Source organism: Scaptodrosophila lebanonensis, unplaced genomic scaffold (assembly GCF_003285725.1).
Source record: "Scaptodrosophila lebanonensis strain 11010-0011.00,11010-0021.00 unplaced genomic scaffold, SlebRS2 tig00000159-arrow-arrow-pilon, whole genome shotgun sequence".
Lineage (NCBI taxonomy): Eukaryota > Metazoa > Arthropoda > Insecta > Diptera > Drosophilidae > Scaptodrosophila > Scaptodrosophila lebanonensis.
In genome coordinates this window covers 578,727-602,019 of record NW_022060596.1, presented here as the reverse complement: position 1 = coordinate 602,019, position 23,293 = coordinate 578,727, and the positions used below count along the sequence as shown (strand labels likewise).

Genomic DNA, 23,293 nt, shown 5'->3' with positions numbered 1-23,293 from the left:
CCTATCATGATGAAACTTGGCATTTGGACTTATAATAACTAAATGGAGGTATTTGCCAAGTTTGAGTTCGAAACTCCAAGAATCACGGGAGTTACGATTTGCGTGGGAGAGGGGGGAGAGGGAAATTCCAAAATACACATTTTCTGCGTATTCACATAATGCATCTTGGACTAAAATTTGATGTCCCTAGGTCTTATAGTCTCCGAGATATAGGCGATAATACAAATGAAAAATCGGGAAAACACCCATAGAAGGGAAATGGGGGGGAAAATCAAATCAAAAATGCACAGCGTACACACATAAGGCATCTTTGTGCAAAATTTGGTGTCTCTAGCTCTTATAGTCTCTGAGATGCAGGTGTTCATACGGACAGACGGACGGACAGACAGACGGGGCTAGATCGACTTGTCATGCTAATCAAGAATATATATACTTTGTGGGGTCTGCCACGCCTCCTTCTGCCTGTTACATTTTCAGCTCCCGCAAACCTAATATACTCTTGTACATTTCATGTACAGAGTATAAATATTTATGTATTTATTATTTTTATTTATTTATAATATACAAGTATATTAGTTACTTAACACTCTTGACTTATCTGTCTGCCATGACCAAGACAAAAAAAAAAAAACTTTTCAACTATTCGGTCGCACAGAAACAAAATCTCCGAAACAAAAATCAACTCATTAACAATAAAAAACGCCAACAACAGCAAAAAGTACATATATCTTTATCAAAATTAGTTCCGTTATCTGAAAGCCCAACTCCATTTTGGCAAAACACAATCAACACCAACACACACAGACAGACAGACAGCCAGACGGAGAGACAGAGAGACAGAGACTCACCCTCTTTCGATTTTCTAGGCCGGATTTGAGAAATGGCCAGCGAACGCAGTTGCAACAAGCTCGGCGGCAAGGAGGGCCACAGCTTTAGCAGAATTGAGGCCTTGGCCATCAACTCGAAGATGGCAAAGAAGACAGAGAACAGCAGCCAGAGCCAAGTGCTGGAGCAGGCGCTCAGCAATGTGGTGGAGCATGCAAAGCGTTTGAATCTTAGCAGCGTCGACCGTTTCATGATGTCGTCCAAAATATGCGAAAGTGCCAAAAACATTGGCAAAATGCCAAATGATACGATGAGCGCTCTGCTGCCAAAGAAACCCAGCTTCCCAGCTATAAGGCGTCGCAGATGTCCTTGCTCGATGAAGCAGACGGTGAAGACGCCGCGAGCTGAGCCACAGACATCCGCTGTACCAGCGGCGCCACAGCCGCCACCGCCACCACCACCTCCGTCGCCGCGCTGCGCACCGGCCCAGGAATTGTGCATAGCTATGGATTTGGCCGATAACCTTATCAAGGAGTACAAACAGACCGAGCAGTTGACTAATCAACTGCTGCAGGACGCTTTGAGCATTAACCACGATCTGCTCTCCTATTGGGAGTATCAGCGTGACATCGAACTGGTGCGCGAAATCGAGTTGGAAAGCAATGCACGATCCGTGGAGGCCATTATAGATGGATTGAGCAAGGAGTACGAGTGTCTGGACTTCGGCTTGGAGCACAAGCAGAGGAGATTCAACAGCCGCTTTCTGCGCGCCAATAGCACACAAACAGAAACGACGGCCAGTTCCCCCGGTTCCCCATCTTGCCTGCAAACAGCCACAAAGTTGGCAATGGCAATGCCAATCCCAAAGGCATCCATGGTGGCCAGCACGCAAACCGAACAACATACAATGCTGGCCATACCCACACAGACACAGACACAGATGCAGCGGCACGAGCCATGCGAGCGCATCGAACATGCCATCAGCAACATGCGCAGCCTGGCTCTGCCACCGTCTCTAACTCTGCCATGTGGGCGTGGCTGCCAGCTGGACAGCCTCCCAGCAGTCACCACATCGAGCTGTTGCTTCCGCCCCATAATGAGCGAGTATCGCGAGCGTGTGGATGAAGTGCGCCAACTCATGCCCATGGTGGTGAGCGCCAGCGCTGTGGACATGGATGCAGCTATGCAGGATATGCGCCTTCAGCAGCTCCGCGTACAGTGCCAGCGCAATCTCATATTTCATGACATGATGCGATTCGCCGAAGAAGAGCTTCTCCAGTTATTGCAGCAAAGCACAGATAACAAAACGGAAACGGTGGCTACTTTTGCAGAGCCAGTCGGCAATGGAATCGCCACCGCTACCACAACCACCACCACCACCACCAATCTGGCCTCCATGCTGGAACAGGCCGTCGACAAAATGAGAAAGACTGCTGACAGTGGAAGTGCTTCAAGGAAGTGCACCACTGTACTGGAATCGGGAACCGTGGGCGATGTGGAGCTGACCAACAAATCGCTAAAAGCTCAGTCATTGGAGTTGGAGTTGAAGACTCAGCAAAGCGAAGAGGCACCGCCAACATCCACCACTCACATTTGAATTGTTATTGATTGTAAATAAAATCTAGCAGTTCAACTTATCGAAATTTCCAAACATTCTGCTGTAAGATTCAATCCTCGAGCTTCAAAAGCAACTAACGGACGCCTAATGGTTCAATGCTCGAATTTTCACGAAATGACCAACTTTATGTGCTAAGCTCTGGCTTATTGGAGTATAATGGAGTACCGAATATTACGTATACCCGAAAATTGAAAATGTGGGCTGTGGAAGAAAAATGTGTGTTTGTCCACGCTCAAGCCACCGCGCACTTCTTAGCAGACCTTCTGTCAGGTGTGGTTGTATGTAAACTTCTATATAGATTCCAATTCCCATAATTGGCATTTTCATACTCTGTACATGAAATTTACAAGGTCTTATAGTCTCCGAAATATTGGTGATTATACATACGAACGGCGTTTCCGAAAATCTCCCATTGGAGGAAGTGGGGGAAAACTCAAAAAAATAAAACAAACTCATGAAGCGTACACACATAAGGCATCTATATGCAAAATTTGGTGTCTCTATCTCTTATAGTTTCTGAGATCCAGGAGTTCATACTGACGAACAGACAGACACACAGGGCTAGATGGACTCGTCTCGTTATGCTGTTATGCTCGTCTTGTTATGCTGAGGTCTGCCACGCCTTCTTCTGTCTGTTACATTTTTCAGCTCGCGCAAACCTAACATACTCTTGTACATTTCATGTACAGAGTATAAAAGTAACAGGCTGATAAAAACCAGTAATCAATCTGTAACCAATAATTTAAGTAGCTTGCATGCTCCCCTACAATACCATAGATAGTACGCACATCAGAAGAAATCCCCTAATGGGTAATAAATAAGACACATACGTATGGTATTATTATATACATACATATAGTATTATATATTATGAGCTCTAAGCAATAACCTACCAGATAAGCACTAGAAATATTGGCAGTATAATTTTTTTTTTTTTTTTTTTTTTTTTTTTTTTTTATATGATTTTATATGATAATACTTTAATTTTACTGTTATTATTTACAACAACTTAAATTAAACTTATAGAAATATACAAATACAGCTTAAACTAGGAGTTCAGTCTTATTTAATTATTTATATCATTTAATTATTATTTATTTAATCTTATATTAAATAAATCTATTAGGAAGATCGGCAGGGTGTGATCTCTTCAGCCTCCTTCTTATTACTCTTGTTCCTTTTCGTCGCCGTTTCAGCAGGCGCCTTGCTAATACATTCACATGGGTTCGCAGACGCTCCATGTATTGCTCAGCCTGCTTATTTAGCACGTCTCCAACTTTTTGCACCCCTAGATCCCTTTCTATGTGTGCCGTTTTCATGTACCAGGGGGCATCTGTTAGGAGGCGAAGGGTTTTCGCTTGCAAGACCCGGATTTTCTGCAGGTGTGACTTTGCAGCGATTCCATAAACTTGTAAGCCATATCGCCAAGAGGGAGCGATGCAGGACTTATAAACAGTCACTTTGTTTTTTAGTGACAGTTTTTTGTTGGTTAGGAGCCATCTCATATTGTTTATTCTAACACTTAGTGTCTTTACAACAGAGCATATGTGCTCTCGAAATGTGAGGCGCCTGTCCAAAAGTACGCCCAAATATCTGTAGCTCTTGGTGTGATTCAACAGCTGGTTCTGTAAGGAAACGCCAGGACAGCTCATCCTGCGCAGTGCGTAGGTGACATTGGCGCACTTGCTTGCGTTGATGCCAATATTCCAGCGATTTGCCCACATTTCGAAGCTCTCTAGGTACTGCTGCAAAATATCTGTGGCTTCAAAGATATTCTTGTTTCTAGCCAGGATAGCCGTGTCATCTGCGTAGGTAGCTATTAGAAGGTCCTTCGGGTCTTCAATAGGAATCATAGTGCCAGTGGGCATATCATGTGTAAATAAGGTATAGAGGGTGGGCCCCAAGACACTGCCTTGCGGAACTCCAGCTCTAATACCCCTGACACTGGATTCCTCTCCATCCAGCACCACCGTGAAGGTCCTATCTGCGAGGTAGCTCCGTAGTATCCAGAACAGTTGAGGAGTCAGCATTGGCTTAATTTTGGCTAGTAGGCCATTGTGCCAGACTCTGTCGAAGGCCTGCCTTATGTCCAAGTACGCCGCCACCACGTACTCCTTAGCCTCAAATCCCTCAAGGATGAAATTTGCTACCCTATTCAATTGTTCTGGTGTTCCGTGGGATTTTCGGAACCCAAATTGAAAGGGAGGGATTTTATTTGTCACTTCTTTTAAGGACAAAAGTCGTTTCAGCAGGCACCGCTCGAAAAGTTTGGCTATTGTGGGCAGTAAGCTGATTGGTCTGTATGAGTCCATGGAAGAAGGGCTTTTGCCAGACTTATGGATCATACAAATCCTCGCTTTCTTCCAGAGGGCTGGAATATGACCCAGTCTCAGTACTGCGTTGAACACAAGCACCAAGAACAACACTGCTTTGGCTGGCATCGCCTTGATGATGTAATTATCCAGGCCATCATCACCTGGAGCTTTTCTGCTTTTCAGCCCTTTTATGTGTTCAGTGACTTCCTCCACTGTAATGGGAGCAACCGGGGGACATAGCTGTTCCGGACTCTCGAGCGCCAGTTGTACTTCGTTTTGAGTGGTTGTTGAGCTGGTACTATATGGCTGGAACCGTGCCTCTAAGTCCAGTGCAAAAGCCTCTGCTCTTTCTTTTGGAGTTCTAGCCCAAGATCCATCAGGCCTTTTTATTGGAAACTTTGGAGTCACTTGCTGCTTGTACCGTTTAGCCAAAGTCCACAGTGAATGCTTTGAGCTTGCATCCGTGGTCGCTTTAGCAAGAAGTTCGTCATTTTTGTTTTGCTTGTGTAGTACCAGCAGCTTCTTTACTCTATTGGCTACTTTGCAATATACCCTGTCCACTATTGGATCCCGAGTGCGGCAGAATTGTCTTCTGAGCCTTCTTTTAATGAGCAGTAAAGTTTCAATTGCTGGCGGGAGTCTGTTTTGAGAGTTTAATCCATGCGAAAGTGTATTGGGAGTAGCGCATAGGGCAGCTGCATGTACCTTATTGAGAAAGATCGCATGCGCATCCTCGATGTCTCCTGGCACCAGTATTTCCAGATTTAAGTCAAGAGCTTGTTCCAATTCTCGACGAAATATAGCTATATCTGCCCCTCGTGGTAATAGACGAGCTTTCTGTACCTTTAAAACCGGAATACAGTCATAGGTGGCTACTAAAGGCAGGTGATCAGAAGAAAGCTGGAATTCTGTTCTTAATTTGAGGCTGTCTTGACGCAATCCATTAAAGACGAAAAAGTCAATAGCGCTGGGTGTGTGGCTTGCTACAGCAGGATAATGTGTTGCTTGTCCAGTTGCAAGAATTTGGGCAGAAGAGTTTTGGACTGCATTCTGCAAACATTTGCCTCTCTTATCCGCTCTAAAATTTCCCCAGAGTCTGCTTTTGGCATTGAAGTCTCCTCCAATAATGAATTTATTCCCAAGGTTACTAAATATTAGGCTGAAGTCTGCTTCTGACCATGAAAGTTTTGGAGGGAGGTAGAGAGACGACACAACCAAATCTCCTGAGCTTGTGGCAACTTGAATCGTAGCCATTTGTACATGTGCAGTCTTCACCGGGTCACAAGGGAAGTACGAAATGTCCTGTTTGACTAGGATCGCCGCTCCTCCTCTAAGTCTGTTGCTGGGATGGTCTGCTTTGAGGATATTGTAGCCTGGAAAATAGACGCAGATGCACTCCTGTAGCCAAGTCTCAGTGATGAGCATCACGTCTATGTTATGTTCTGTAAGAAGCTGCTTGAGTTCCTCAACATGTCCAGAAATTCCACGCGCATTCCACAATCCAAGGCTAAGTGTGCGTGTCATCATTTTTTGGCGTTCAAGAGACTTAAACACATTTGCTTAAGGAAGTGATTTGTCTCCTGCAGTTCCTTAAACATGGCTTGTAGTGTGTCAACTTTCGCTGTGAGGGCCTCAATAGCCGCCTCAAGCCTCGTGCTACGGTTTGTGTTTATGTGTTGCCAATTCTGTTCCTGGTTGTGTATGTCCAAGTTGTCTCTTTTTTCTATATTAATTCCCTTTTTTGAGCCCGAGTTCCGATCAGAATTGTGTACGCTAGTACGGGTACGAAGCGCCTCTGCGTAAGAAATGTTCTCTTGAACCATAGCTGCAGGAACAAATTCTTGCCGATTTTTTGGATTACTGGCACGTTTAGCTATATTTATAATTGGCTTCCGTTGTTCAGCTTTGGCTTTGTAGACACGGCATTCCCTAGACCAAGCCGGGTGACTACCTCCACAATTGGCGCAACAAAAGCTTTCCAACGAGGTTTCCTTGCATTGCGCAGTTGGGTGAGTATAATTTAAGAAACAAAATCAGTTCAAATTTTAAATTTAAATCAAAGCTGAACTAAAAAAAATGCATGTGCGTGAGCCAAAAGCACGGCTTCAATTGTTGATGCTACTGCATTGATAAATACCACGTCATAAATACATACATATGTACATATATACATAGTATACAAGTAAAATATTTATGTGCATACACAAATAACAAATTTACAAACACTACGTCATGTGTTAAATATTTAAATGCCAACAACCAAATAAAACAGAGCGCCAGTATCGAACAGTGACGCGAGTTGTATTTGCGCGAGGTCAACCGTTGGTGCCGATGCTGCTGCAATTGTGGAGCCAGGCAGCACCTCATATTTTAAATCAAATAATGTCGAGGTACATATGTTAGCTACCCGAAGTCCGCCTTGCACCCACTCCCCCCTTTTAGCACGTCGAAGACCTCGTTATTAAACGATTGAAGTTGAACAAAAAAGAAATGCTTAAGCTCTTAACTACCCACAAAAATAAAAAAAAAGGATTTTTTTAATACTTTTCAAATGAATTTATTTTAAAATAAATTTATTTTAAAAATTAAAAAAGCTTAAGCATAATTAATTTTAAAAATTAAAAAAGCGTACATAGAGTCGTCCCTTAATGGGCACTTCTTCTGGTCAGTATACTTTTTAGAGGAAGTTCATCTCTCTTGATCGGACATGGACACTGTTTTTTGAAAAATTGTAACAAAAGCCTCAATTGGCTGGATGCAAACCTCTTACAAGTAAAAATAGACGCCAACATGTATAGGCACATCCAATTTTAGATACAACCTCTCAGCCGGACGCGTACATCTAGTTAATGTTGTTGCAAAATAAATTCAACATGTTTTTATTTAGCTAAGGAATTGTCGCAAAAGAAAAATACATACAAATATTAACGTCGATTTTTTTCTGTTATTTTTGAAGCCAATCACTGCACTTCTAAACGGCATGTTTTTACTCAAAAAAGGGAAACGTACAACAAGTTTCAAAATGCAGCTATAAATTATGTAGTATAAGTACAACTATGTATGCATGTAACATTTATAACACTTGAAAGAATTTCATTCTTCATTTTTATTTTTGATTGTGATTGATTAAAGGCTTATATAATTCATAACTGAATAATGCCACTTTATTTTAATCGCCTAAATGGAAAAACAGCTGAAATAAGCAAGAAATTAAAAAAAAAATGCAACACTTGTACTACATACATATTATGTATTAATCGGAAATTCCCCTCGAGCTTGAACACAAGTATTTCAGGCAGCATATTAGCCAAACCAAAGATCTTCGGAAAATATACCGAATTTAATGTCCCCCCTACAAAAAAAGTCCACCACACGTTCATTATTATGACGCACTATTTCGCGTTAAAATGGAACTGAGTTGGATTTGTTGACGTTTTTTCATTGATAATATGCATAAATTATTTTTTAAATGCATTGTGCATTATTTAATCAACATTTTAATTTTTTGGCCCCCCGTTTAATAAAAGCTGTGTACGCTTACAAGTTATAGCACTTTAAATTTGACAGCATTAAATTGTCCAATTAGACTAGGAGTACTGTACTGTACCAATTGTACGGCCACAGTGATCGATCATTATTTCAGCTTGGGGGTACAAGTCCTGGACAAACGTGTCCTTATTTAAGGTCTGCTTTCGATGCACATAAGATTGGAAAACAAACAATTTTTATACATTGCAACCAAATTCACAACTCAACTCGGCGCTTATATGCTGGTGCTTTCTTCACTGAAAATGTACTGCCGTCCATGGTAATGAATTATATTAGTTAGAAAAATATATCACAGCAAATATACTACTACTGTACAAGTTAATCAAATTCAGACACAATTATACTCATATATTTAGAAAATTAATAGATACTACTTAATTATAGTTTTTTAAGCATATATATAAATGGATTTATGAATATACAAACATAACTTAGAATCGTAATCAAACTAAGCAACACACTATCTAATTTGTCTTCAGCTTGACCTGAGGGTCTTCATCATCCTCATCTTCTTCCGGGTCGCGTCGCCTTGCGAGTGCTAATGTCCAACAGATAATCCAAATTGGCAGGAAAACAGTGCAAACGGCAAAGTAAAGCCAGTTACCATAGATCTTAAATACAATGCAATTAATGGGAAAAGGTTTGATAAAATATCCAATAAATCCATTAGCTTACCACTGAATCTATGAGTGCGAATGTGACGGCGTCCATGGCAGCAATGGCCGCCCGTAAGAGCAGCTGCTGTAGCCCCAGTTCAGGAAACTGATAGAAAGTCATAATGAGAACAATGCCATAGATAATAACCAAAGGATTCAGCAGTAATGTGTAAACACGGATCAAAGCGCGTAACCCGACACTGCTGCTCTCAGGAGTGTCCGGTGCGTTTGTGTTTAAAGCTATCACCAACGGCACCGAGATGACGGCTACAAAGAAGCCCAGGGCGAAATTCAGGAGTCCAACCACGATCAGTGCACAGCCATATATGAGTAGCAGACCAATGTGTAAGAGTTCCAAGCCACCAGGAGGGAGCACCACAAAGAAAGGAAGCACAAAGCCGATCAGCATCAATGTGGTGAGTAAGGAAGCCGTAAGCGGTGCAGCACTCATCGGGATTTCCTGAAAATATTGTTGTAGTGGCAGCACATTGCCCAAATAGCCGATAAGCAGAGCAGCCGTCAAGAAAATAAGCACGGAACCATAGGGAAGGGGAAGTTTGTCCGATGTATCAGAATCGTTTATCTCAGGGGCGCCGGATGACTCGGTGTCCAGCGTCGACCATGTAAGATAGGCCTTGATAAAAGCACAGGCCACTAAAGCAACCAAGGCGGGCATATAATCTCCAATGGATATGTAACGATCATTGTGCACAATAACATAGAAAAAGAAACTTTGATGGAAACGCTCCAGTAAGTTGTTTAAACTGCGCGCAATGCCCTCAATAGCCTTTAAAAGAGGTATGGCTACTGAATTGGGGCTCGTCTTGATATTGCTATGCGTTGTACGCTTCATGGCTGCAATAGTCAGAGCGTCGATGCGATATCGGTGAAATAGGCCATGATTGCCATTGGGCACCCCAGAGCTCTGTGTAGTGAGCATAGCAATAATATGGCGCAGGTTCTGCTCGAATGTCGAGAACGTTGAGCGACGAGCTTTGCGCGGCGTCTGCTTATAACCAGAGCTGATGCCCTCGCGCGCCATTATGCGCTGCACCAAGTTGAACATATCTAAGTTGGGTAGCTTGCCATTAAGGCCCTCAATCTTTACATCAATATAATCTGCAATAAAAATGTTTAGTTTTGTTAAGTTTTCACCATTCGCCGTAGCCATGTTATTACCGATATCAAGATCCTGAACTTCAATATTTAAAGCCGCTTGCAAGGAGCCTGCACGTGCCGGCAAATTGCCGGGAAATAGATACGCCTTGGTTGGATCTACTTCTCTATCGCCATCGTGATACGCCTCTAGCCAAGCCTGCATTCCTAGCTGCTCTTGCTCGGTCACCAGAAATATCAAGTCTTTGGCCCAATAGTTTTTCCCTATAACGAAATCAATATTTTGCAAATACTAACAGGAGCTTGAAAATGTTTTCAAATTTCCAGCTCACTTCGCGCGAATTCCGCAAACGCCAGCAGCAACGGCACACTTGGAGATATATCCGGATGAACAGAGCTCGGGGCCCTGTACGGCGCTGAAAACACAATACCCTCAGTGGAGCCAATGCGAGGAGCACGGAGTATGCCGTAAACATTCTTGCCATGATACTCCTTCCCACCGCCAAACGGATACCGCAGCGTGTAGTTGTGCGTGTGTGTCTCCAGACCAAACTCATTAAATTTGGCCGTTATCCAGGCATATGGCGTTGTCGCGGTATGATCCTTGCGCTCTCTCTGCAGTTCCTCCAGCAATTGCACTGTCAGTCTATTGGCATCTATGCGTATTTCTGGATAAACCAGACCTGTCAAAACAAACAAAATAACTTCGTAACTTCCACTACTCCATTAATCAATTGGGGCGTTGTCATTTACCCGGCGACAAGGCGTTTTCTGATAAATAGGTGCCGTGGTTAAATTCTGGCAGCGCCAGGCAGAAAAACCAAACTACGCCCGCGGCGTAAAAGGTGTAGCAGACCTTCCGCACATGCTTTGCTAGACTATCCACGAGTTTGTTGTGCGTCGACAACGATGGATCGGACAGCAGACCCATTTTGCAAGTTTAGCTCAGAATACGCTATCAATTTCTAAACGCAATCAACACATATTAATCAAAAATATATCAAACTTCTGTGTAATCAGCCAGTGTTGAAAAGTCTCACGCACCGGCGACCAGGGCTGGACATTTTCAGCATTGCCCAACACTCCAAAGATTAAACAAGAAAGGAATAATAGAGTCAGGCTCGTAAATACCCTGCACATATGTGTACGCACTACGAGTTTATTTTATTATTTTTTTCACAACGCCTTTCGTATAATAACCTATGTATATCTCGTTATTGTTGGATGTTTTTCACCCCCAAGTTTTTGAGAAAACAACTCTTCTAAAAGGTAATTGTTTTTGTATATGTACATTCAAAATGTTTTTGTTAATCAATTGTAAGTGCAAGGTATGTAACAGACAGATGGTAGCAGTGGCCCCTTAAAGTATACACATATATTCTGTATAAGCGAAACAACACATACATAGGTATATGGAGTACATACATACATATATATGTATATAACAGCGACGTAGTTTTGTTTACGTTCGTGTATACGAATGTAAACAGATAAGGCGTTTGATAATCTTCTCAAAAGGTAAAAATGTTGTCTTACATAGGCATTTTGGCAAAAGCCATTGCATGTGCATCTGAACAATTGGTACATTAATAATGCAATACGGACAGACGGTCATGGCTATATCGACTCGTCTTGTCATCCTGATCAATAATATATGAATATACCTTGTGGGATCTGCCACGCCTCCTTCTGTGTGTCACATACATTCCCACAAAACTAGTATACCCTTTGGGTACAGGATATTAAAAAAAAACAATCAAACAATTACATTGTATTCAAAATCAAACGTACAGTAGTTATACATTTATACATATATATGGTATATTATAACATTATAATTTATGCAAAAAAAAATAGAAAAAAAATATTACACTAGACACTTATGTTCGAAAATGACTTTAAAGGTATTACTGGGGTGGTGGAAGGCCTGTAACGAATAGAGATTTAGATGTTAGTCGATGTCATTCAGATGATACTATGAGGGATAAAGCTTACCCAGCCTTGGATGAACCGTATTATGGGGTCTCCAGTCCAAACAATCCAGATCTATTGTCAACTTAGGTCGTTTATATTGTGGTAACTGAAGCAGATCATTAATGGTCTTGGGCGTCACGCAGATTACGTGCTGACCTTTCCAATATTTAATCATTTTCATCGACTGAAGCGTATAGATGATGTCGTCGGTTGTCATGCCACTGAGTTCACTAAGTTCTTTAATGCTCTGAGATGACGAGCGACACTCCTTCATTAGCTCCAGCAATGTGTAGCCCCAGTAGCTGCGATAGCTCAGCCGGCCAAGATCCGAAAGCGGTTGTTCAGGGCTTCCAATTACACCCTCCTTGCGCGACAATTCATAACTGAATGCGATTAAGAGCTTTCCATAGCCCTTTCTTTGATGTGGTGGAAGAACTAAAATACATGCCACATTGTAATTGTCTAAGGACACTTTCTCCTTGGAAAAGTAGCCCACAATGTGACTGCCCTCCTTGTCAATCTCGCAGAGTATATAGAATAGGAATGGATCCATGTCGAAGTAGAGAGCCTTGTGATCCAAAAACAATTTCGCCATCAAGCAAAGCAGCTGACAATAAAGAGCATCATCCTTGCCATTCACTTCGTATATGGAAATTGTGTCTTTACGATAAATTTCACGTCCAGGTGGATGGCGACGTGTGCATTGTTGCAAGTGGTAGCGATAGCTCTTTTCTAGCCTCATGTACTTCAGACAATACTCGCAAACATAAAGGGTTTGCGCATTACGATACTCACCAGGAAAGGGGCTGAAGTACCAAGTAACGATTTCATACTTTCCAAACTGCAGCTTATCAATATATTTGATTTTGGTGATGGACTGATGCTCCTTCTCCACTGCCGCCTGTAAGGCGCTCAGCTCCGCATAGCTTTTTTGGACATGATTAATCTCGTCGTAGCGTCGCTTCTGGTATCGTGTCATTTTGCGATCACTATAGTCATAGCGCTGATTCTCGTTCGCCGTTAAAAAGTAATCCTTGTAAGGCTGACGCTTGTGTCGCTCTACGACGGCAGCTTGACTAGTGCCGGGCTGGGTAGGTGCGGTGATTCCACCCAAATCATCAGGATTGTCCGAAATTCGATGACGTTTAACCCATTCGTCCAGGCGACGATTAAGACCAACATAGTGCACGTAATACTCATTTGGTACAGAAGAATTGTCGGTTGAGCGTTGTTGGAGCACGTGAGCAGGATGCACGGTGCCGTCTGTGCGACGAATGTAGTATATCTTTTCCGGGTTTTCGTTGATATCGATTTGCTGCAACGGCGCGTCACCCTCGGCATCTGTCGTCTCCGTTGCTGTGATGGTTTCTCTTGAAGTGCTGTCCAGCTCGTTGTCGTCTTCATCGGTACTACTGCCTTCGTCACTTGTACTTGAAATGCTCTCAATCTCCTCGTTAAGCTCATTCCTTACGGGCGCCGGTGGTGGCGGCGGTGATGGCGGCTGCTGTCGTACCCTTTGGCGTGGATCCCGTGGGGTGAGCACAAAAGTGTGCTTGACTGGGGGTATATTCTCCTCTTTATTATTGCCTTCCTCTTCGTTATCATCTTCCTCATCGTCAGGCTCTTCTTCACTACTACTATCAATTTGTTCGATTTCTGGCTGGTCCTGTTGCTGCTCCTGCTTATTAACAATCGTCTGCGACTTTGGCCGGCTGCCGTCTAAGTGCTCCTCTGACTTATTAGATACATATCGTGCGTGCATAAATGTAGGAAGGTCCAGATCCTCACCATCATCGGTTGGCGATTGGGGTGTTTCGGGAACATTCGATAGGGCGGGATCTTCGTCAATATCAGGATCACCTCCGCAATATTCTTCCATATGTGCTTCCTCTTCCGTTTCAACTGAACCTACAGCTTCCGAGGTGCCAGAAGCATGTTTGCTTAACTCATCAGGGGCGCTGCTTTCGCCCAAATTCACTACAGTATTAGGCGATTGCTCATCAGTGCCCTCCTCGGTTCCGTCGTCCTCGCTGCCCTCTTCAGAATGCGATGTTCCTGATTCACTTTGCTCACCGCTGCTAGAGGAGGCACTGCTGCTGTCACTGCTAGACTGCGAGTCTATGCGCCTTCGCTTAGGTGGCTGCCCAATCGTCGTCATGTCGACAGACACGGGGCTGTCGTCACTTCGTGGGGCGCGCGGCACTCGAGTTTCTGCGTTCCCGCCAAATTCATCACCAGAGTCCCTATTTTCGATAGACTTCTCGGACCTTTCTGTCGGGTCAGACTCGGTAGATCCGCTAATATCCAAGCTGGCATTCAGCTCCGCAGCCGCATCATGGACCGGCGTACGCGGTGGCCCTCCCATTGCATAGTTATCCGAATTGTTTTGTCCGTCTAACGTCATAGGTTCATCGCCGCGTATATTCTCCAAGTCCGCGACGGACATTTTATATATGTTCCTCAGGATGATTTGTTTTTTCTTATCCGGGGTGCAACGAGATCTTTTCCTTAACCAATCCCCCAACTGTCTTATTTTTGTTGAGGTTGTACCTAAAAACACGCAAATGCAGCGAACTGCGTCGCTCGATAGAGCCGATTAAGATAGCAGTGTTGTGAAATAGTATAGCACATATCTAATACCGTTTTTTTTGCGCTCCAGCAGCTCGCACTATATTTTATGGCAGCAACAACAATAGAAATTATTTGACAAAATTCGCTTTTAATTTCTAAATGCAATTAACACACACTAATCAACAGTATATCAAATTTTCTCTTTGTATCAACCAGTATTGGGAAGTCTCACGCACCGGTAACCAGGGCTGGGATCTATCGTCATTCAATTTCCGTTTAAAAATGCTTATGCTATTAGCGGAGAAATTTTATTTATTATTATCATATACATCATATACACCACTGCGCAAGCTTTATAATAAAATATACACCATGTTTAATACATTAACAGAATGAGAACCATAATCCAAAATATTATTTATTAAATACTTTAAACTTTTCAAAGCAATATCATATTTCTTTATTAATTCTTTATAATTTCTGCAAGGTACAAGAGTAGTAGGAAGTTCTTGATAGAATTCTACCAGAATATAATTTTTTTGCAGATGTAGAGCTTCATTTAAAAAGAGCATTCAAACTGTTTTTGTTAACCAATTATAAATTCAAGTAATTAACAGAAAAACGCTAGCAGCAACTCCGATCCTTTAAAGTTTACATTCACATGTACACATGTATATAAATATGATATTTTATTGTGCTAGAAGAGCGTACGTTTCATACTAGTTAGTGTCGAAATGTATGCCATATATTTAATCATATAAGTGGGACCACAATTCACTACTTAAAATGGACACGAATGTAAGCGAGATAGATAGATCAGGCGTTTGTATTGGTGTAAGCGGTACAAGCTCATGAAAATTTATTACATATTTCACAAAAAATATTTGTAAATTCAGCTGCGAGTTGAGCTCTACTTGTAACTTAGTATGGTCTTTTAATTATAATACAAACAGCTTCTCAAAATTTTAAAATTTCACGTAAGATAGCAATTTAGCAGAAGCCATTGTATGAACACATAGTATATTAATATTACAAAACGCGAAGGATAGTCAAATAAAATTACATAAGTCCCAGAATTCGAATTCCTTACAAGGGCTTTTTAGTTTAGTAAAAACAAAATAAAAAAAAACAAACAAATACAATGTATTCAAAATTAAACGCACAATAGTTATACAGTTATACATATGTAGGTACGTATGTATGGTATATTATAACATTAAACTTTATGAACAAAAAAATTAAAAAAAAAAAACTATGCTAGACTTATGTTCAAAAATAACTTTAAAGGTATTACTGTGGTGGCGGAAGGCCTGTAACGAATAGAAATGTAGATGTTAGTCGAAGCCATTGAGATAATACTATGAGGGATAAGCTTACCCAGCCTTGGATGAACTCTATTATGGGGCCTCCAGTCCAAGCAGTCCAAATCTATTGTCAACTTAGGTCGTTTATATTGTGGTAACTGAAGCAGATCATTAATGGTCTTGGGCGTCACGCAGATTACGTGCTGACCTTTCCAATATTTAATCATTTTCATCGACTGAAGCGTATAGATGATGTCGTCGGTTGTCATGCCACTGAGTTCACTAAGTTCTTTAATGCTCTGAGATGACGAGCGACACTCCTTCATTAGCTCCAGCAATGTGTAGCCCCAGTAGCTGCGATAGCTCAGCCGGCCAAGATCCGAAAGCGGTTGTTCAGGGCTTCCAATTACACCCTCCTTGCGCGACAATTCATAACTGAATGCGATTAAGAGCTTTCCATAGCCCTTTCTTTGATGTGGTGGAAGAACTAAAATACATGCCACATTGTAATTGTCTAAGGACACTTTCTCCTTGGAAAAGTAGCCCACAATGTGACTGCCCTCCTTGTCAATCTCGCAGAGTATATAGAATAGGAATGGATCCATGTCGAAGTAGAGAGCCTTGTAATCAAGAAACAGTTTCGCCATCAAGCAAAGCAGCTGACAATATAGCGCCTCATCCTTGCCATTCACTTCGTATATCGAAAGAGTGTCTTTACGATAAATTTCACGTCCAGGTGGATGGCGACGTGTGCATTGTTGCAAGTGGTAGCGATAGCTCTTTTCTAGCCTCATGTACTTCAGACAATACTCGCAAACATAAAGGGTTTGCGCATTACGATACTCACCAGGAAAGGGGCTGAAGTACCAAGTAACGATTTCATACTTTCCAAACTGCAGCTTATCAATATATTTGATTTTGGTGATGGACTGATGCTCCTTCTCCACTGCCGCCTGTAAGGCGCTTAGCTCCGCATAGCTTTTTTGGACATGATTAATCTCGTCGTAGCGTCGCTTCTGGTATCGTGTCATTTTGCGATCACTATAGTCATAGCGCTGATTCTCGTTCGCCGTTAAAAAGTAATCCTTGTAAGGCTGACGCTTGTGTCGCTCTACGACGGCAGCTTGACTAGTGCCGGGCTGGGTAGGTGCGGTGATTCCACCCAAATCATCAGGATTGTCCGAAATTCGATGACGTTTAACCCATTCGTCCAGGCGACGATTAAGACCAACATAGTGCACGTAATACTCATTTGGTACAGAAGAATTGTCGGTTGAGCGTTGTTGGAGCACGTGAGCAGGATGCACGGTGCCGTCTGTGCGACGAATGTAGTATATCTTTTCCGGGTTTTCGTTGATATCGATTTGCTGCAACGGCGCGTCACCCTCGGCATCTGTCGTCTCCGTTGCTGTGATGGTTTCTCTTGAGGTGCTGTCCAGCTCGTTGTCGTCTTCATCGGTACTACTGCCTTCGTCACTTGTACTTGAAATGCTCTCAATCTCCTCGTTGAGCTCATTCCTTACGGGCGCCGGTGGTGGCGGCGGTGATGGCGGCTGCTGTCGTACCCTTTGGCGTGGATCCCGTGGGGTGAGCACAAAAGTGTGCTTGACTGGGGGTATATTCTCCTCTTTATTATTGCCTTCCTCTTCGTTATCATCTTCCTCATCATCAGGCTCTTCTTCACTACTACTATCAATTTGTTCGATTTCTGGCTGGTCCTGTTGCTGCTCCTGCTTATTAACAATCGTCTGCGACTTTGGCCGGCTGCCGTCTAAGTGCTCCTCTGACTTATTAGATACATATCGTGCGTGCATAAATGTAGGAAGGTCCAGATCCTCACCATCATCGGTTGGCGATTGGGGTGTTTCGGGAACATTCGATAGGGCGGGATCTTCGTCAATATCGGGATCACCTCCGCAATATTCTTCCATATGTGCTTCCTCTTCCATTTCAACTGAACCTACAGCTTCCGAGGTGCCAGAAGCATGTTTGCTTAACTCATCAGGGGCGCTGCTTTCGCCCAAATTCACTACAGTATTAGGCGATTGCTCATCAGTGCCCTCCTCGGTTCCGTCGTCCTCGCTGCCCTCTTCAGAATGCGATGTTCCTGATTCACTTTGCTCACCGCTGCTAGAGGAGGCACTGCTGCTGTCACTGCTAGACTGCGAGTCTATGCGCCTTCGCTTAGGTGGCTGCCCAATCGTCGTCATGTCGACAGACACGGGGCTGTCGTCACTTCGTGGGGCGCGCGGCACTCGAGTTTCTGCGTTCCCGCCAAATTCATCACCAGAGTCCCTATTTTCGATAGACTTCTCGGACCTTTCTGTCGGGTCGGACTCGGTAGATCCGCTAATATCCAAGCTGGCATTCAGCTCCGCAGCCGCATCATGGACCGGCGTACGCGGTGGCCCTCCCATTGCATAGTTATCCGAATTGTTTTGTCCGTCTAACGTCATAGGTTCATCGCCGCGTATATTCTCCAAGTCCGCGACGGACATTTTATATATGTTCCTCAGGATGATTTGTTTTTTTTATCCGGGACGTAACGAGATATTTTACTTCACTATTCACCCAACCGTCTTATTTATGTTGTGGTTGTACCTAAAAACACACAAATGCTTCTAGAAATGGTCGGAACGACGAACTGCCTCGCTCAAAAGAGCCGATTACGATAACAGTGCTGTGAAATAGTATAGCACATATCTAGTCCCAGTTTTTTTGCGCTCTGGCAACTCGAACTATATTTTAAGGCAGCAACAACAATAAAAATTGTTTGTTGCCACTAAATCAAGAATTAACATTAGTAGCTTTGTTTGTGCAAAATGTCAACATTAAATCGTCCCAAATCTCCACATACGCCCACAACAATTAAAAAGGGCGAAAAGGAAGATAGCTTTTGGGACAAATTCAGTACATTGGGTCGCAAGCGTGGTACACGAGAAGGTGAGACATCCAAGTGAAAATGATGTGAAATCGGGAGACAATTTATTAACGTTGAAAAGTGCATAAAATACTGGCCTCCAGCTATGAGCAATATGCAAAAGGAATAGTTCAATTGGGAAGTTGCAAACTGTTGTAAGAAATTACTGTTGGGAAGCCCTTAAGTGTATCTGCCCAAGGTTTCTTAGAACAGATGTGCGCGCCTGCCTATAATTATAATCATTGCGTCACTAATATACACACAAACATGTGTATGATACATACACAATCAACCAGCAAACAATTTGATTGAATTGCTGTAGTAGGTAGGTATGAGTTAATGCGTTCGTGTAGGCGCAAATCAAGCACACATATTGCAAATAAACCAATATGTTTTCTATTAAGGAAGAGTGCCAATGACGTCAACGCTCAATGCTTTTATTCTTTCTTAGACTAATCTTCCTTTTCCTTTGCATTTGTGCGCAGTTAAAAAAATCCAAGAGGAGGGCAAATATGCTATCGACTCGCCAGGCTCACCGAACCAATATGACATACCACCTGAGGATTATGCCCTGCGTAAGAACCACACACCTACACATATGAATGAATTTATGCGTAATAAATGTAAATTACAGGCGAGCACGAGCAACGCGCTGTCATTGACCCTCAGTCCATCAATGATCCGGAGGTGATGAAGCTGCAACGGATACTTATCGATTGGATCAATGACGAACTGGCTGAGCAACGCATCATTGTCCAGCAGCTCGACGAGGACATGTATGATGGACAGGTGCTGCACAAACTCTGGGAGAAGCTGACGGGGAAAAAGTTAGATGTGCCCGAGGTCACACAGTCAGAGCAGGGTCAGCACGAGAAGCTAAACATTGTGCTGAAAGCCGTCAATCATGTGAGAAATCCATTCAGCATTCCAGAATCCTCATCACATTTTGATCCCCTTTTTGTCCGCAGACTCTTGGCTTTCATCAGAAGATACCCAAATGGTCTGTGGCCAGTGTACATTCGAAGAATATTGTGGCCATATTGCATCTGCTGGTCGCCCTGGTGCGTCACTTCCGTGCTCCGGTGCGTCTGCCTGAAAATGTCTTTGTGACCGTGGTCATTGCGGAAAAGAACGGAGGCGTGTTGAATGCACAGTAAGTCTCGAAATGGTACAATTTTAATTCATATGGGTCTCATGTGCTTCCCTATCCCTTTAAAGGAAGTTCCAAGAGCAAATCACCTCCGAGTATGATGATTTGGGCATGCGTTGTGAAAAGGATGCATTCGATACACTCATCGATTGCGCACCCGACAAATTGGCTGTCGTGAAGAAGTCTCTAATAACCTTTGTCAATAAGCATTTGTCAAAACTAAATTTCGAAATCAACGACTTGAACACGGACTTTCGAGATGGTGTCTATCTATGTCTGCTGATGGGTCTTTTGGGAGGCTTCTTTGTGCCGCTTCACGAATTCCATTTAACGCCCCAGGATGTCGATCAGATGGTTAACAATGTGGCATTCGCATTCGATTTGATGCAAGACGTAGGCTTGCCTAAGCCAAAGGCACGTCCTGAAGATATCGTCAATATGGACTTAAAGTCAACATTGCGAGTGCTCTACAGCTTGTTCACCACATTTAGGGATTATGCCTGATGTAGCATGCCAAGTTCTATCGTTGTCAACATATAATATATGTGTGTGTATTTTTTTTCTTTTATTCATATGTGTTTATGATTATTTATGTTTAGTTTTAACTCTCAATTTTGCTAACCGTCTGAGCTGGATCTGCCAACGCCACCTTATCGCTTCCTTTTCCCCATTAGTTAACTTGTCTTTGTCAAATGGTACCAAACCGTTATTGTTACTAAACGAATTTTTACCTTGTGTATTAATAAATGTGCCTTTACTATTGTAAGGTCCCCCGAAACGGGTAATTTAAATCCTCAATTGGGCGGTACAAATAATGTAGGCAATGCTTTTGGAAATTGTGTTTTTATTTTCATGTCACACGGAAATGAAGTTTTAAATAAAATAAATACAGATTCGTAAAATTGGCATTGCGCGTTCTAAAATTAAATCGTGTATTTTAACATTTTCGGTGTGAATGACCAAATAAGTAGCAGAATTTATTTTAATCCAGTATACCAGATTTCAAAATTCAGTGGCTGACGCTAAAGCGCCATCCCAAAAAAAATACATCCTTGACTATCTGCACATGTGAGTTCCAATTGGTTTCGAATTATTGACAACCGTGCTTATTGCTTCTACAGTGTTGTTGACAATTCACAATAGTTGAAGCTCATAGTAACAGAGCTTGCCAGACTTTACAATTTTGCAGCGCATGCCATAAATTGCACTTGTTGAGCGCACAAAGTTACAAATGCTGGCTATATCACAATCTCAATAAATAAACAACAAATATAGCACTCTACAACACCTCTACAACTATAAACTAAAGCATTGCAAGAACTCAGAGCTAAAAAAGTTTCTACAAAATGAACCATTTTTGTTACCAATTGTACCAAGGTGGCAACCATGCTTTTTATGATTTTCACAACAGCTGAGCGCAGTTTCAACATATTAGGTCAGTCGGCAACGACATTATTTCGACGTCATAGCTATCAAAATAAAGTAGCACCAACACGCGAGGGCGCCCGTTTAATTGTACGCCGCCTGCAAAAGACCGTATTGCGCGTCCTGCGGGATCCGCAAATAAATTTCGCCATGTCAAAGACAGCTTATCAACAGAATCAGGAGAAGGAGCCACCGGTTGAGGAAACTCAGTTTGCCCAGCATAGGAAGAACAAGCAGGAGAATAATTGCCGCACCTGCAACGATTTCAAGTCATGGTCTAAGCAACAGCGCCTTATATCCAATACACAAGCTTCAAAGGTATGTGCATATAAAAGTCTAGCACATGGCTTGCTGCCCCCTCTAACTCTTCAATTTATTTTTTTTTAGGAAAAACACATGGCTGTCGCTGAGAAATTAACGGTGAATGCGAACAATGTGGCGCCTCGTGATGATTGCCCGTTGGACAAAGTGCGTCTTGGAATATCCACGTGGGGTCTGCTCCATACCATGGCCGCGTTTTACTCTGATAATCCGACGGATAATGAGAAACGAGATATGAAAACGTTTTTTGAAGTGCTTTCTCGTCTGTATCCTTGCGAGTACTGTGCCAAAGACTTTCGCAGCGAGTAAGTGCTTATTTAACTATGAATGTGTTTCTTCTTATTAACATCATGCCATCTCTTTCCCACATGCAGCTTAGACGTGAATCCGATCAATGTCAACTCGCAGAAGGAGCTAGCCATGTGGCTTTGCAAGTTCCACAATCGAGTGAATGACAAGCTTGGAAAGCCACTATTTGACTGCAGTAAAGTGAACGAGCGGTGGCGCGATGGCTGGTTAGATGGTTCCTGTGATTAGATCTACATAGACCGAATAGTCCATTTATAATACTAGCCCCCCACATTATTATTCGACAGTTGCACGGCTTATCGAATTTCATCATCACAGTATCATAATTACCATTAACTACCCGCTCCAGTAGGAAAAACTGCTCCCATTGTTGTCCAACATTTTTTGGCGTCAGCTACGCCAATTACAATAGTAGCAGCAAAACTATATATCATCATCGAACATAGACGTCATTCCCACCTAAATGAACGACCTAACGCCCTCGTTAGCGCCATGAAATTGTAATTGTTTACGTTTAATCCTGTGCTCCGTTTCCTTTTTCTTATCCATGTTTGAGCTTAAGCATTGCTTTACCCATTGGTCGGCGCTGAAAAAAGTCAAGCCAGAGGCACGTTGAAAATCTGTTAGATGATGAAAACATAACGAGCTGCATTTCAAAAACTAAATTTCGTATCTGCTGTGTATTATACTATACTGTTAAGAATGTGGAATGCCAAAAAAAAAGAATCATTGTTGTTATTGCCGCAGACCGCAAACTTCACAATAACTTTACATTCACACATAAGTATGTATGTGTACGTGGTTGCCTTTCACAGCGGATTTTTCTTATCTGTTAGCTGCGAATAAGCCATAAGACAAGCACATTAGAATTTAGCATTTAAGATATACATAAATAGCAGTTATGGGGCTATTTCATAAACTTTATGACTATGTTACAAATCGCAGTTTTAAAGCATTTTCTTTGTAAAATGTAAGGTTTTACGCATTAAACGCATTGACAATAAATCTATGCTGCTTAATTTTGATTTGCATACAAGCCAGCTTTTTAAATGGAAAGAAAAAACTTTGGACCGCCATTCGACCAGTGTGCACACACCTCAAGCTCATATTTCTATAATCGGTATGTGCGATACCACGGAAACATTGTTTTCGGTGCTATGGAGTATCGATAATATTGGCTCGGGTCGCAGTCTTGTTTTTACGCGTTGCGGAGGTAGCAACAAAAATTCTTGCTGTCTTT

The 23,293-nt window shown here is 42.5% G+C and overlaps 6 protein-coding genes across 6 annotated transcripts; 3 read left to right on the top strand and 3 right to left on the bottom strand.

The window, feature by feature from the left end:
• Nucleotides 1-659: 659 nt before the first annotated feature.
• On the top strand, nt 660-2,476 carry LOC115629608. Its single transcript, XM_030526104.1, has one exon. It carries the CDS (start codon nt 881-883, stop codon nt 2,420-2,422), a length of 1,542 nt encoding a protein of 513 aa, XP_030381964.1. The 5' UTR covers nt 660-880; the 3' UTR covers nt 2,423-2,476.
• Nucleotides 2,477-8,634: 6,158 nt separating this feature from the next.
• LOC115629597 (glycosylphosphatidylinositol anchor attachment 1 protein) lies at nt 8,635-11,079 on the bottom strand. The gene is made up of 5 exons (XM_030526088.1): nt 10,833-11,079; nt 10,412-10,762; nt 10,143-10,343; nt 8,983-10,082; nt 8,635-8,918 (listed from the first exon to the last, which is right to left on the bottom strand). The coding sequence occupies exons 1-5, from the start codon at nt 11,008-11,010 to the stop codon at nt 8,772-8,774; spliced, it is 1,977 nt and encodes a 658-aa protein (XP_030381948.1). The 5' UTR covers nt 11,011-11,079; the 3' UTR covers nt 8,635-8,771.
• Nucleotides 11,080-11,835: 756 nt separating this feature from the next.
• On the bottom strand, nt 11,836-14,586 carry LOC115629581 (histone acetyltransferase KAT8-like). Its single transcript, XM_030526074.1, has 2 exons — nt 12,075-14,586; nt 11,836-12,006 (listed from the first exon to the last, which is right to left on the bottom strand). The coding sequence occupies exons 1-2, from the start codon at nt 14,497-14,499 to the stop codon at nt 11,987-11,989; spliced, it is 2,445 nt and encodes an 814-aa protein (XP_030381934.1). The 5' UTR covers nt 14,500-14,586; the 3' UTR covers nt 11,836-11,986.
• A 1,209-nt stretch (nt 14,587-15,795) lies between these two features.
• On the bottom strand, nt 15,796-18,472 carry LOC115629582 (histone acetyltransferase KAT8-like). The gene is made up of 2 exons (XM_030526075.1): nt 16,002-18,472; nt 15,796-15,934 (listed from the first exon to the last, which is right to left on the bottom strand). The coding sequence occupies exons 1-2, from the start codon at nt 18,424-18,426 to the stop codon at nt 15,915-15,917; spliced, it is 2,445 nt and encodes an 814-aa protein (XP_030381935.1). The 5' UTR covers nt 18,427-18,472; the 3' UTR covers nt 15,796-15,914.
• A 245-nt stretch (nt 18,473-18,717) lies between these two features.
• On the top strand, nt 18,718-20,776 carry LOC115629557 (beta-parvin). The gene is made up of 5 exons (XM_030526048.1): nt 18,718-18,871; nt 19,334-19,423; nt 19,483-19,754; nt 19,817-20,001; nt 20,067-20,776. Exons 1-5 carry the CDS (start codon nt 18,751-18,753, stop codon nt 20,500-20,502), a joined length of 1,104 nt encoding a protein of 367 aa, XP_030381908.1. The 5' UTR covers nt 18,718-18,750; the 3' UTR covers nt 20,503-20,776.
• A 131-nt stretch (nt 20,777-20,907) lies between these two features.
• LOC115629558 (FAD-linked sulfhydryl oxidase ALR) lies at nt 20,908-22,975 on the top strand. Its single transcript, XM_030526049.1, has 4 exons — nt 20,908-21,066; nt 21,376-21,741; nt 21,811-22,049; nt 22,119-22,975. Exons 2-4 carry the CDS (start codon nt 21,385-21,387, stop codon nt 22,279-22,281), a joined length of 759 nt encoding a protein of 252 aa, XP_030381909.1. The 5' UTR covers nt 20,908-21,066; nt 21,376-21,384; the 3' UTR covers nt 22,282-22,975.
• The last annotated feature ends 318 nt before the right edge of the window (nt 22,976-23,293 follow it).